Source organism: Colias philodice, chromosome 12 (genome assembly GCF_061535455.1).
Source record: "Colias philodice isolate Cphi_HAF_F1 chromosome 12, ilColPhil1 Martin Lab GWU primary, whole genome shotgun sequence".
NCBI lineage: Eukaryota > Metazoa > Arthropoda > Insecta > Lepidoptera > Pieridae > Colias > Colias philodice.
This window is the reverse complement of record NC_143097.1, coordinates 3,489,671-3,504,110: the sequence shown is the minus strand read 5'-3', so window position 1 is coordinate 3,504,110 and position 14,440 is coordinate 3,489,671. Positions and strand designations below refer to the sequence as shown.

Here is a 14,440-nt window from a genome sequence, read left to right as displayed (position 1 = left end):
GTGCGATTTCTTTGCAGTGCGCTAGTGTGTTGTGGTGATGTATAGTGCGCTTTCTTTGCAGTGCGCTAGTGTGTTGTGGTGATGTATAGTGCGCTTTCTTTGCAGTACGCTAGTGTGTTGTGGTGATGTATAGTGCGCTTTCTTTGCAGTGCGCTAGTGTGTTGTGGTGATGTATAGTGCGCTTTCTTTGCAGTGCGCTAGTGTGTTGTGGTGATGTATAGTGCGCTTTAAGCATAATTCACGCTACACCGTGCCTGTATGTGTTGTCGTGTGGTGTTCTGTGTGTGCGGGGTGTGCTGTGTGCTGTGTGCGGGGTACGCACCGTGAAGTGCGGCGAGGAGAGGTGCCGCTCGAGGTGGTGCGGGTCGACGAGGTCGGGCAGCGGGCGGCGCTGCAGCGCGGCCAGCGGCAGCAGCACGGCGCTGGCCGTCACACGCGACAGCTCCACGCACGCGCTCACCGCTTCGCCCGCCTTGTACCCCAGCTACAACCCGTGCGAGTCTTTACAGTGCACTTATATACTAAACCATTACCCCAACCTATTCTATCATATTTTACATGGAAACTCGAAAGTATGTACAGTCACCGGTCCGTAACTTGGCAGAAATCGTCACATGCGAACAATTCGTTTATAAACGAATTTCGAAACGAAAATCGTATAAATACGAAAAACTGTATTTTAAATAAATGATAGAAATAACCATACAATAGTGACGAGCAATAAAAGTGACCAATTTTAATTCCACTAAGTACATAATATTATGCTTTCGCCACTGCGCCAAAACTTTGCTAAGTTACATGCCAGGGACTGAATGAATCATAGATGTGTAATGTTTTGCTTTCTGACACAAGAACTACTGAACCGATTGCAGTGAATTTGATATTTATATAATTTCCTTGATTTAGCTTGAGTTACCGCTCATTATAAGTGATCCAACCAAAAACCAATTAAGTTTTTGTTTTAAAGGAAAAGTAGTTGTAGTTCATAATATTGTCTAATTATGACATTATCATTATTATCTAAGGAAAAATGGAAGTATATTTATAATTACATACTTTCACCAATTCCCATAACATTGTCGATTTCCAAAATCTCATATTGAATACATTAAACTTCATTTTTGCTTACTTTAGTTAAATAATGGAAAACGACAATAATTATGGCATAAATCTTATAATTAAGAGTACCCACAACCTTATACATATTTTACAAATTTTTATACACTCCAGATTATTGAAACAAGAATTTTTGGTATGATAGTCATATTTGCAGTGGCAATAACAAATTAATAATTTGGAATTATATAAAACCTTCGCTGTTATCCTAACTCAATTCACCAAGCCCTCCCCGCTATTCACCACCGTTCCCAAACCTTCTAGAACATTCGACAGCGCAACGCGCGTCCACGACATCGAACCTTCCAGAACCTTCTAGAACATTCGAGACCACAGTGCACGTCCACGACATCGAACCTTCCAGAATCTTCTAGAACATTCGAGACCGCAGTGCACGTCCACGACATCGAACCTTCCAGAATCTTCTAGAACATTCGAGACCGCAGTGCACGTCCACGACATCGAACCTTCCAGAACCTTCTAGAACATTCGAGACCGCAGTGCACGTGCACGTCCACGACATCGAACCTTCCAGAACTTTCTAGAACATTCGAGACCGCAGTGCACGTGCACGTCCACGACATCGAACCTTCCAGAACCTTCTAGAACATTCGAGAGCGTAGCGCGCGTCCACGCCAAGAAGCTTATATCTAATACACTGCAGGAATAGTGGATTAATACACTAACCTAACCTAATTTGCCAAGTTAGTGTAAAAGGGATAAAAAAAACATACTGGCGTCATTCAAGGTCATATTTTCTTGTAACAAGTTAATGTTCATACTGAAATCTCCAGTGTATTATACTCCTCCATAGATATAAGCTTCTTGGTTCACATCATCAAACCTTCTAGAACCTCCCCGAACCTTCTAGAACACTCCCCCACTCACCGCGATGTTAGCCTCGGCCGCGTCGTCACAATCCCGCCACGTGTCGAACAGCGCGGTGAAGGCGTCGGGCTCGAGGCCAGCGAGCGCGAGCTGCACGTCGGGGCGCGGTGCAAGCGAGCCGCGTGCCGCGCGCCAGTACGCGTCCGCCGTGCGCAGCGCCGCCGCCCGGAGTGACACCCAGCGGGACGCGAACGCGCCCACACCTGCACATACAGTGGAATCCGTTTATAATTATGTATATTGAAGGGGAATATCAAACACGTCATAATAAACGGACGCCATACAAAGCATTTTGTAGAAAATAAACAATCTCCTGTTTTTGTTAGTATTTAATACGGAGACATTGAGACTCAAAACAAACAAAAAAAAAGTGTTGTCGAATATCACAAGTTTCCCAAACAGAAATTAGTGTTGAAAGTTTAAGAATTCATTTCGGTCAGTATAACCGGACAATTCATTAAAAATTGGTCACAATAAACGATATGTCACTATAAACGAAGTCATTTTATCCGACTTTTATTAAGAATTTTATATGAAAACCAAACTTTGCTGTGTAATACGTCATAATAAGCGGTTGGTCAATATAACCGGAGTCATAATAAAAGGATTCTACTGTATATACATACACATGTATTACACAATTAGATTCGATTTCAGCACTTGTTGATAGTGTTTCTAGCAGCCTATTTGACACTTAAAAAGTATTAAAAGTTGCGAAGTTTGTACCCGTTTCTCAATATGCATTAATTGTAATCAAGAGTGTAGGTTGAAAAAGTTAAACACGCAACATCATATTTTGAATGAGTTGAACCTCGAGAATGTCTGGTTCAAATAAAACAATATTTAATTATGTATCGGCTAATCCAATTATCGAGCAACAGGCGTATAAAATCATATTCATTTAATACAATTGTTAAACAATAAAATAGATTAATGTTAACATACCGTTATTCCTCTCGACGGGTTCGAGCTCCCCGTCCTCCCCACGCGGCCACCAGCCTTGCCATAGCCACACACACTTGCCGTCGTCCAATAGGAATAGAGCTAGAAAATCAAAGAAATATTAATGAATAAATTAAAAAATATATTATTTCACAGAATAGCAACAATATCTACCCCTATCAAGCTTTGCATTATCAAATATAGATTCCTAACATAATATAGCCAGATACAATATGAATATTCGTGTAATTAAATAATAACACTGCTTCCATGAGTACATAAAATAGCTATATAGTGTATAAAACCTATACAGCCGTACAAATAAACGAGTTATAACATTTTATGAAAAGAATAAACTAAGAATAAGGAAAAATCATACAAATAAACACGTAATAAATGAAACCTAGTATAACTTCGTAATAAGTATTCATACTAATGCTATTTCGTCCTTATTCCGGCTACCACCCTAGTATAAGTCTGACATAACTGAGTTATAACGTATTTTTTAGTACATTGTGCTGTGTTTTACAAGTTTTAGAACCTATTTTCAATCTAAATTTGAGATAATAGCAATGAGAATAATACGAGAAGTAGAAAAAGTTGAGCAAATTAATAATTTCATTACCTACGTACCTATTGAAATGGATTTAGTATGAAATGTCAAAATATACGAAATTATGAAAAACCCTTTTGATATTTATAATGATTTATTTATTTACGACATGCGCCAAACCATACATACATAAAACACTTATTTCTAAACTTATCACAATAATATAAACTTTCGTTGAAAATATAAATCTTCTAAGCTTGGAGTTGTATGTTTTGAGTACCAGTTATTTGGCAACTCTCTATCTCAAGGTGGGTTTATCTTCTGTTCTCCGGATATTGGATAGGGTTCTCTTTCATTTGCTTGCATATTTAATGATATATTTAAATTATTTCAAATAAATATTTAAAAAATAAATAAACAGAACATCGTATGATGAAACTTCACAACAAATTCGACGAAGTCAAACGAGCGTCAAAATGACAGCACCAAGGTTTAACCGTAGACAATTTCAATGTTTTTCATAATTTTGTGAATGAATTGCTACGTTGCCGCTCCGCGCCTATTGCATAGCGTGAGCATAGTTACATCGACGTTATTCCAAATTTATTTGTAAGAAATTATGACATCCTTATTCTTTATTTATTCTTATCATATCTATGCATTGCATAAGGTTTGAATAAGCAAGTTTTTATTTGTACGGCTGATAAAATATAATAAAAGTAAAAAGTAGTAAAAAGTAACACTCACCAGGTTGCGAAGCCGAATACAGCTCCTTCTGTTCGAACGGGAACGGCGTCACCAAACTCTCGTGACGCAGTGGTGACAACACTTCGTGCGCCTCAAATTGCCCGCTCAAATCAGTAAAGTGGAACAACCTCGGCGTCACATCCCCACCCGCCTCCCTCCCCGCACTCAACACTGTGTTATAATACTGCTTATTGGCAACACCTAACGCCTCCAAAACCTCCTTTGGCTCCTCGCCTTCCTTAATTTCCACCACTTTCACATCTACAGCCCTATCGCCAAACAAATGCTTCGATTTCCTCGCAATTAATTTGTTCGCTAAATCGACGGCAACTTGTTTCGTGTGCTTCAAGCTTCGCGATCCGTGCCACACGTATAAACACGCTTTTTCTGTATCGATGAGGACCAAAGAACCGCGACTTCTAAGCTGTCTGACAGAGCACGGCACTTGTAAGAGGTACGCTTCGTTGGTCACGTTTCCCCTTGTTACGTATAGGCGGTATTTGTTCTTGTCCGTGTCTCGTTTGCCTTGATGTATCACCAGGTTGCCTTGGAAGAGATTCATAAACGCGGGCGGCTCGTTTCCTTGCGCCACTCGGACTTGAGGACCTTTTCCTTTGTCCAATTCAACGGTTAGCAAAGCCGCAGCACCTTTCTCGTTGGATGAAGCATCTTTGCCTTGCCAACAGAAATACGCGCACCGATCTCTACCCGTAAGGTTGTGTTTCGAAGGTTTTCCATTAAGCTCCCTACCAGAAACGGTTATCTGATAATCCCATTTGATAATATAACTGTCTCCTGAGTAAAATTCACTGATTTCCGATTCGTTTTCGACTTTCTGGTAGTCGTATTCTTGAATCAACCATTTGCATACTGATTGCGTTTTAATTTCATAATGCCGCATCGACTCTTTGTCGTAGTAATGTGTTCCTCGACCGATGTGGGATCCTTCTAGAATGAGATCTGGATCCTGGTACTCGTTGGACCACATTTCTTCAGCATCACAGGGCGTTAATTCTACGGCGTTGGACTTATTTTCTTGGGGTTTGACTTTAATGACTCGACTGTAATCCGGCCAGTCGAGGAATTTCTCTTTGAACAGAATAGTCTCCATGTGTTGTGTGACTTTGGACATGATCGCCCAGTCGGGTCGACTTTTGGAGGATTTTGTTGCTATTGTAGTGTCTTTCCTAGCACCTTGATATTCGGCCGCATTCAAAGGATTTATGTGACATTCCTCATAGTTGTATCCATCGTCGAATAGTTCTTGCGCCAACTGCGCGGCCTGCCGCCTACTTTCCAGGGGCACATTTTTGCCGTACCAAATGTACATTTCTGAACCAAAGTCGAAAACTATAACTTTCGTTTGGTTCAGCATTGCAATCTTTGGCACTTGGCCCCAGTACTCTTTGATTGGCACCAATTCATCATCCATGACTTCATAGCACATGTTTGTTTGCACGATACACGACTCGAATATTTCGTCCTCATCGGCGTGGCCAGTTTCTACGGGACTGTATTCCTCGATACCGTCTGTCACACCGAGAAGTGACCAGAACTGATTCCAATGTTTGTTCGAGTATATTTTTGTTTGTTCGTCGATTTTGATGATCGACGTGGCGTTCTTGCAGCCGAGATCTTTTGTGTTCATAATGTGATTTGCGATATCAGTACTTCGGTTCCTGGAAATAGGGAAAATAATGCATCAGTACACCTATTCTTTCTAATGAGATTGTGAAATACGTTCATCGTGTCAGTTTTAAAACGGAAAAAAAAAATTCAATATAGCTATAATTTTACTAACTTTTCAATAACATTAGCATATAGACCAATGTAAAGGAACAACTGATCTGGTGTGATGAGAAGGAAGCAGTCGCCGCGGTTCACGTTAGTGTGTACGGGTTCGACGAGTCGAGTCTGAAAATAATATTAGGTATATTCAAGTTAATTTCATCAGAATTTATTCGTACTAAAACATTAGAAATGCGAAAGCATGTTCTTTTATTACTTTCTTTCGTCGCAACGGAGCAAGTTTATGATATGTTTTTTGATAGTTAGATATTTAGGTGATTAATGAGTGAAAAGGGCTACTTTTTACCGTGGTAAAACATCTCATAAAAAGATAATTTATATACATATTATAATTTTTTTTCACATATTTTAATTTAAGGGCCGATTTTTCAATGCTTGGATAAAACTTATTCGTCGAATAATGTTTAAAACTACCATTTTAAAAACGAATTTTAATTGCCCGTATTTGACAGTTTACGTGACATTTTAATATTATCGTGTAATACTTTATTGGCGGATCAGCCCTAAAAAAAATCTGAGACGGTTGACATCGTGTTTCGGAAAATTATTATAAATATTTAACAACTCACTTGCACCCGCCGCCTGCCCTTAACATGCAGCAGCATGAGCGGCTTCGTGCCGTGGCTCGGCACGTTTGTCGCTGAAGCGCTGCGCAGCGCTACACTAGAGAAGTCCTCCTTACTCGCCAGCGCTGCAAGCGCTTCAGCTGCTAGACCGCAGTTTGCTGTCACTGGAAATTAGGTGGGTTAGGTCAGTAATTTTGATATCTTCTTTCTTTTATTCTTCGACATAGTTTAAAAATTTAAAATGAATTGAGTATCAATTTCGCACGTGGTAAGGAATTTTAAGGTCAATTTCTTAACAAAATTATGGAAATCGATGATACAACAAATTTGCAAATATGCGTATTTGTAGCCACCCGAATGATCAGCCGTATCATTTAATGTAACGGCGTCATTTGTCTAAGAAAAGTTAATCAAAGGCCACTTTTTAACAAAAAATCCCTAGGCTATTAATAAAACTGCCAATTTTACAGTTGACTAAGACATATTCACCATAATATCGAAGAATAAGAGGAACAAGCAGCTCCACACTCACCCTTCTCCTTAAGGAACGCGTCCCTAGTGGGCAGCGCGTGCGCGCGGTACTCGTCGCGCAGGTCGGTGCGCGCCGCCAGCGCCTTGAGCGGGTTGCGCGACGCCGCGTGACGCCGCTCGCGCTTCGCCCGCCGCGCGCACTCGCTCGACAACCTGATATAATACAAAAAATTGGTTGTTTGTAAAGTAGGTTTACGATCGAGATGTTTACGTGATAACGTCTTATTGGTGGCAGCGCTCGAGATGAGACGGTAGATCGGTCCGTCTCTCTCTCGTTATACCTGCGATCGCGCTCGTGAGGTTTTGGTGTGACACAAGTTTCTAAACATGTCACCCGACTAAAACGATTTTAAAAACGTTATCACGTCAAAAACAATTTTTTAAAGACAATTCAGACTATAGCCTTCCCCGATAAATGGGCTATGTAACACCGAAATAATTTTTCAGATCGGACCAGTACTTCCCGAGATTAGCGCGTTATAGATAAGCAATATTATATGCGCCCCCTGGTTTTACACGCGTAAATGAGTTTTTTCCTAATATTCTGCTAATATAAAATGTTGTCTTAGATATTGCCTATAACAGCAATGTATCTGTGAAAATTGCCATCAAAATCAAAGCCAAAACAGGCAGAAAGACAGTCACAGGGAGAAAATTGTAAAAAAATATATGCTAGAATTGCATTAATGTACTTATAATATATATTATACAATTAATGTACTTTAATATACATTAATTTTAAATTTAATATACATTAATGTACTTATAATATGTACTTATAATATATTATTAAGGACTTAAGGACTTGTACTTATTATTAAGGAATGATGTATGCGCGATCTGTCGATGTACCCAAATAAATAAATACCGTGTGCATTCGTATGCATTTTGATGTCTGTAAAGTCGGTTTACTGACGATAGTTGAACGTGACAACGTCCGACTGTGCTTCTTTGTCGCTCGTTCCACGCTCTCGCTTGCACTTGAAGCCTTACATGGAATGCCTCAGAGCGAGGTAACGCCGCATGAGTCATGTTTTTTCGTGCGTACAGCCGGCGCTATCGAATTATAAGACGTTGTCACGTCAAAAATCTTACATTATATTCTCCCCACATCGTAAAAAGCGGTTTTATAATATTATAGACACTCCAATTTTCTTATGGTATAGATCAGCCATACTCACATTTGCCTGGACGCACTATCAATAGCATCCAAATCAATATCGAGCTGTTCCACAGGCGCCGTTTTATCCAACTGCTGTAGCGGCGCAAAGAACGCGTGGAACGTTTCGTCGTCCGCGCGCGGTACTCGCACCGGGCACCCGGGCTTTTCAGCACCGGGGGATACTTCTTCGTCTGTAAGCGATTATAGTACTTAAGCTATAGGTGATAAGGATTATAATTTGTTTGATGTTTAACAATATTTCATAGTTATATACTAAAAAGTATTTATGATGAAAATAAAAGTGTTTTAAATGATTTTATTTAGTTCTCATTGTTGTAAGCCGTAAGGGTATGGAAATTAACATTTATGGAGTTTTGCGTTCTTTAAATGCGATATTATACAGTATAATAAAACGGATAGGGTTAAAAATTATTTCAGCAATTTTGAATTTGTTTTGAAGAAATTTTATATTTTTAGTTATCTGTTCTGATCTAAAATCATCTTCGGTCATTCTTATGTTCAGGTAAGCATTAGGTGCAGTATAAAATAATTAACAACCAATGTAACTCACTCTCATCTCGACTAATGTTCTCACTGACGGAATGACTGCGTTTGAAGGACTCGCGATCGATTTTGGGCGTCTCTTTTGGCTTGACATCGACAGCTGCACCCATAACCGCGCACGAAGCAGAACGTAGCGGGCCTGATGCGAAGCCATTGGTAGGGGATGTTGGCGCTTTTCGTGATCTATTGAGAAAAACATAGTACATTATTAAATATACTTAAAAATAGTAACAAAATAAGTTATAAAATTAAGTAACAAATAGATATATTAAATATAGGTTGCATTTTATGCTGTTGAACTAAAATTATGATCATAGTCATACTATTTGGTTAAAATATAATAGACGTTGGTACTGTAAAATTCCATTGAACTTCTCAAGCAAATAAAATTCATATTTTATCGGAAGTTCGTATAACAATAATATTGTCAACCACATTACGTTACATAAAAGGCTAAAACCGTACAAACAAATTAATATTATCCGTAAAGCGATACATAAATAAAATGGCTCCCGCTAACATATACCCATGTTGGTCCTCGAGGTCGTATTAAGGAAATACCAATTACGCAGTGACACTGTATCGCAGTAAACTGGACAAGAATGTGATTGAAGTACGCGTTTCAACATACAAAACCTTTTAAGGTGTTATTCCTTTCCGAGATCGTGCGATATAACCAATACAGACGTCATTCGAGATAGTTTACAACTTAATATTGAAAAATGTCGATCGGGTCGAGAATTGCTGCCTTTAATGTAATTGCAAAGTCAATTTACAGGTCATAAAATTGTATTTATTTTATTGACTTCCAAGACAATTATTTCCGGTTGGGAACAAAGAAATGAAATGAAATTGCAAAACAAAAGAGACGTGTGTATTATTTTTTTTTATACGTAGATAAAAATAAAATATGTAGTTTAACATGACTGTTCTATATTGTTTGGTTTTGCCAGTCTTTCTAGTGTCTATAGGACAGTGCTTGTCCTCTCGACTGATGGTAAACTAAGATGTAGCCTAAGATGGAACTCGCTTGCCTACAAGGTACCCATTCTCTCTTCCCTTGAAACAAAACCCACCTAAGTGTCGCCGCACACGAGCCACTCGCGACAGCCACAAGCACTGCCACGAGAAGGTAGAAGCGTGTAGCGTGTGGCGGCCACCGGCGAGTCCATATAAAATGTATGAAAAGTTCAGGAAATATGTCGGTGGCGGCGTTTTGTGGCCGGTGGCCGGTGGCCCGTGTGTGGGAGCCCTAATAAACGCACCTGAAGCGGTTGGGCCACCACTGTGTGTAGTGTTGCCATGTCGCATGTAACAAACGCACCTGAAGCGGTTGGGCGGCGGCACGGCGGGTGTGACGGCGGGCGAGCAGGCGGGCGGCGTGCTCAGCGGCGGCGGCGTCACCGGCGGCGTGGCCACCTTGTCGCGCTCCAACCGACCCGCCACTGTGAACAGCGTTGCATCGCTTTGTGGCACGCGTTTGCGCCATCCCTGTGTTAAACATATATTTATTAAATTATTTTCGTAACACCTTTTATAAAAGTAAAAAGTAAAGGCAGTTTTGCCATACTTGTTGTTTTAGTTTGAATTTTGAAAGGTGAATTTTTGAGTACCTCAATCTAATTGATGAACGTGTATAGTGAAGATAAATTAGCAGGGTAAACACATAACATTTTTACACATGGAACAAGGATTTTAACAGTACGGTATTGAAAACAAAGCTAGGAATCGTTATTTAAACTTCTTGAAGGTCTCTAATATATATGATGAATTAAAAAATCTCCAAAGTGTATTTTCCTTTAATGTTCTCCCTGTTTATTAAAACAAATTGAATTATTTATTTGCCAATATATAACAATGTAAATATTAGTTATACACATACTGAATCATTGCCATCTGCAATTTTATATTGCTTCGTATACAAAATAAAACCACAGTGTAATATATAATATCAATATCAAATGGTCATTCTAAGTATTAGCTTTATATTTAATGTGGTCAGTGAGTCATTGGGGTGAAGGTTCGTATTACTCACAAATGAAATATTCTAGTTGTGTGACAAATATTTTGAGTCAAAGACCCTAAAGCCCATAGTGGGTCATGTTGGTCATGTCAATGTTCTCAACAAAAACATTTCGTAAACTCTACTCTACTTTATGGATCTTTACTTGTATTAAGTAAAGATACGACTGTAAAATTGATTTAGGGCGCACTGCTTTCTGTCAGCGGCTTTTCACGAGGAAAATATACTTTTCATATTTTTCATTAATATATTTCAATACAGGGTGTCCCACTGTTGGTATACTAAGCTCAAAGGAGGTTATAGTTTTGCATACGCTGAGTACGTAAAAAATATTTATAAAATTCCAGACGCAGTTTTTTTTCAAATAGATGAATTCTTAAAACTCTATGTTTACACCCCTAACAAGCAACCCGCCCAACTTTGATACCAGCACGTGACCTATCGTTTAAGATTATGTTTTCATTGACAAAATGCTCACATTAGAGAAGTATATGTGTGTGTATGTCGGCTGCGCGAAGCTAGAGAAGAAAACATGGATTTTTAGGAAAAAAATAGCAAAAAAATTTTGATGTTATTTTGTTGAAGTATTTTTTACGTGATCAGTGTATGCAAAACTACAAGTCCCTTCGCGCTTAGTATACCAATAGTGGGACACCCTGTATACTGAGAAACACATTGATAAAAATCGTGCGTCATCATAAGTCATGTACAAAATATATGCCTTATAAATAAAGGCTCTATAAAGAAGAACGATAACGAAGAACATTTCTCGATAACTTTCATAAATCACGGAAAACGGAAGAAAGCTGTTTATTGATTTTATTTATAAATAAATGTATTTTAAACAATTTCACGGTACTCCTTATTCGGTGAGGATACATTTCAATCCTGAATCAACACGTATAAACATTATCGTAATACAGGAAACACCTCTCCAAGGTGACGAGGCCAATTAACGTTACAAAACAAAACAAAATGCACACCTTGATATTTTCACAAATCCTTTACGTTAAGGATACTTTCATTAACACGTTAGTATAATTTTGGTTTGAACTAAATTCCGATGCAATTATATCACTTAGAGCTGTGCAAATAAGACGCATAATTGCGTAAAATTTTTATATTGTGATAGTGTAGTAAATTCGAAAGGATATAAAGGTCATTGATAAGCGACATTCCTCTGGTGTTACTTTATCCTGGTTCAGTTGCAATTAATTTATGATGTTGTACTGACATAACATGGACATTAATATCTAATTCAATTGCACTACTGGTCATACTGGCCTATTAATTTACATATTACAAGAAATATGTGTATTTACTAAACTTCATTATTTAAGATTTATACTAAACTAGCGACCCGCCCCGGCTTCGCACGGGTGCAATGCTGATACTAAAATACACTACAGAAAAACTTTTAACGTTGTATATAAAAAAAACATAGCGGCCCGGCCGGCCGGTACCGCCGCAAACGGTACGTCCCGCAATTTTTAAATCTGTAATATCTTCGAAAATATTCACTTAAATCATACGGTGTAAAGGGCCATATAGATCTATATTAAATGAACAATGTATTCAAGGTATTTAATTGGTTAAGGATTAATGCTGTATTGGTTAAAATCGCTTCGAAAATTAGCCATTATTTGTCGTAAAAAGTAAATGACAAAAAAAAGTTATTGTGGGTTATCCATAAGAGATAGACATATGCCATCGCGGACTTTTCTGTAGACCTTTTCAATGTGTACAATACTTAGTACATTATTTTGATAAAACTCGTAGGGTTCAGCCTGCGTTTGCAATGTAAGCGGAAGAAATGAAATTATTTACGACATCACATTAGAAACCTCAAAAATAACAGTACTTCTCCACTATTTAATGGATGTTATTATACATATAAACCTTCCTCTTGAATCACTCTATCTATTAAAAAAAACCGCATCAAAATCCGTTGCGTAGTTTCAAAGATCTAAGCGTACAAAGGGACATAGGGACATAGGGACATAGGGAAATAGGGACAGAGAATGCGACTTTGTTTTATACTATGTAGTGATACTGTAAGCAGTTACCTCGAAAAGCAAAATGTTAAAATATGATACCTAAACAAAATAAACCTAACCATATTAATTATAACCACATGGTAAAACAAACGACTCGAATCTCGTGAAGACAAATGAGACTTCTTTAAGGGTCCGCTTTGTATTTGGGTCGTTAAAAAATAACCGAAAAGAGGATAAAATCTGCACGCTCTCATAAAGTTCGAGATAAAACCGAACATCAATCACAACACAGTTGAGATAAACGTCGCAACGTCTGCGAAGTGGGTGTATAATGGTCTTAATAATTATATCCATATATATACGGGGTTCTATAATCGCTCCGAGCATCCTGGTTCGTTTAATAAGTAGAAAACAAATGTAAATAAGTTAAATTAGTAATTATATTAATAGCTTGGTTACCTGCGCGGCGGTTTCTAATTTATTCCGTCGATCCGCGAGGATGTTTTGACCCAATTCGTTTTCATCTATGTGCACCTTCTTCTTATCATCCACCGATGCATTTAGTGTCTCCTGGAATAAAATAAGGTCATTAATTAAAAACGTAGGAAATTCTCACCAAAACACAAGTAGAGTTAAGTATTTTAAAGAAAGAGTAGCATAGAATGTAAATATAGATAAACTCAATTATAAAAATTTATTGTGGACTCGAAGACTGGCGGATATAATTACGCCTACACTAACTTTTCTTGTTATCATTACTCAAATTTCCGCCACATTATGTTATTTTATCATATTTTTATACTATACACGCAGGAAACACGACCAATGCTACATTTAATACGCCAATAAACCAACAGCAATTAAAAATGAAACGTCGTTTTTTATGAATTTCCACCATCAATCATATTTGCATATAGATGAGCTCATTCAGCCAGAATTTGACACAAGTTAATTTATACGTTTCCTATTAGAAAATGTGTTCGCGTAATATTATTTAATACGTTTCGTAATGATTCAATGATGGCATGATCTTTCGCATAACAAGCGTGAGCGATCGCTATCCATTATGCCTTGTAGTGCCGCGACAAAATCTGTATTGTTACGTACTGTTCTATATTCTCAGTGTTTGTGCAATAATTCATCATCTGGTACGCGTATGTATGCAATTAATCTTGGTATCGTCTCGGTAATTAAGAATGTTTGCGGTCCGCGTGGGAGGTAGGAACACTGCGACACGTCTATTTGTATATAAAGTATCTGCGTATTAATAATTACATTAATCTTAATGATTACTGGCGCATACTAAGAAATATAATTTTAAAAGTTATCTCGAACGAAACTAAGATTAAAAGATAGTTTTTCTTAATAAAGAAGCAAATAACTGACTGGAACAAAACATTCCATTGTACATTGCGATTATTAATGGATAATTAAAAACTGCTTCTTTTATGTAAGAAAACTGCAAAATACGTTATATTTTTCATTCCACTGTGACTTTTATGCAAGCTCGTGTATATAAAGAGCGCATGATTGGAATACTAA

The 14,440-nt window shown here is 38.0% G+C and overlaps 2 protein-coding genes and 1 long non-coding RNA gene across 7 annotated transcripts in view; 2 read left to right on the top strand and 1 right to left on the bottom strand.

Annotated features, from left to right (window-relative positions):
• LOC149483863 (regulation of nuclear pre-mRNA domain-containing protein 1B) overlaps nt 1-2,095 on the top strand; it is a 155,383-nt gene extending 153,288 nt beyond the window's left edge. The window contains exon 7 of the transcript XR_016316355.1: nt 1,968-2,095. The gene's annotated coding sequence lies outside the window, so the exon portion shown is untranslated. The remainder of the gene's footprint in view (nt 1-1,967) is intronic.
• LOC149483860 (uncharacterized) overlaps nt 1-14,440 on the bottom strand; it is a 167,890-nt gene that overhangs the window by 2,272 nt on the left and 151,178 nt on the right. For 4 of the 5 annotated variants that reach the window (XM_089701316.1, XM_089701318.1, XM_089701319.1 and 1 more), the window contains 11 exons: nt 13,358-13,468; nt 10,203-10,369; nt 8,886-9,061; nt 8,334-8,505; nt 7,154-7,305; nt 6,625-6,785; nt 6,048-6,160; nt 4,247-5,925; nt 2,950-3,048; nt 2,005-2,207; nt 323-484 (listed from right to left, as the gene is read on the bottom strand). In XM_089701316.1, the coding sequence (XP_089557442.1) occupies nt 323-484; nt 2,005-2,207; nt 2,950-3,048; nt 4,247-5,925; nt 6,048-6,160; nt 6,625-6,785; nt 7,154-7,305; nt 8,334-8,505; nt 8,886-9,061; nt 10,203-10,369; nt 13,358-13,468 (3,195 nt within the window). The remainder of the gene's footprint in view (nt 1-322; nt 485-2,004; nt 2,208-2,949; nt 3,049-4,246; nt 5,926-6,047; nt 6,161-6,624; nt 6,786-7,153; nt 7,306-8,333; nt 8,506-8,885; nt 9,062-10,202; nt 10,370-13,357; nt 13,469-14,440) is intronic. The other variant, XM_089701317.1, reaches the window with a different exon arrangement.
• On the top strand, nt 3,261-4,133 carry LOC149483862 (uncharacterized). The gene is made up of 2 exons (XR_016316356.1): nt 3,261-3,764; nt 3,969-4,133. It is a non-coding gene; the product is annotated as an uncharacterized LOC149483862 (long non-coding RNA).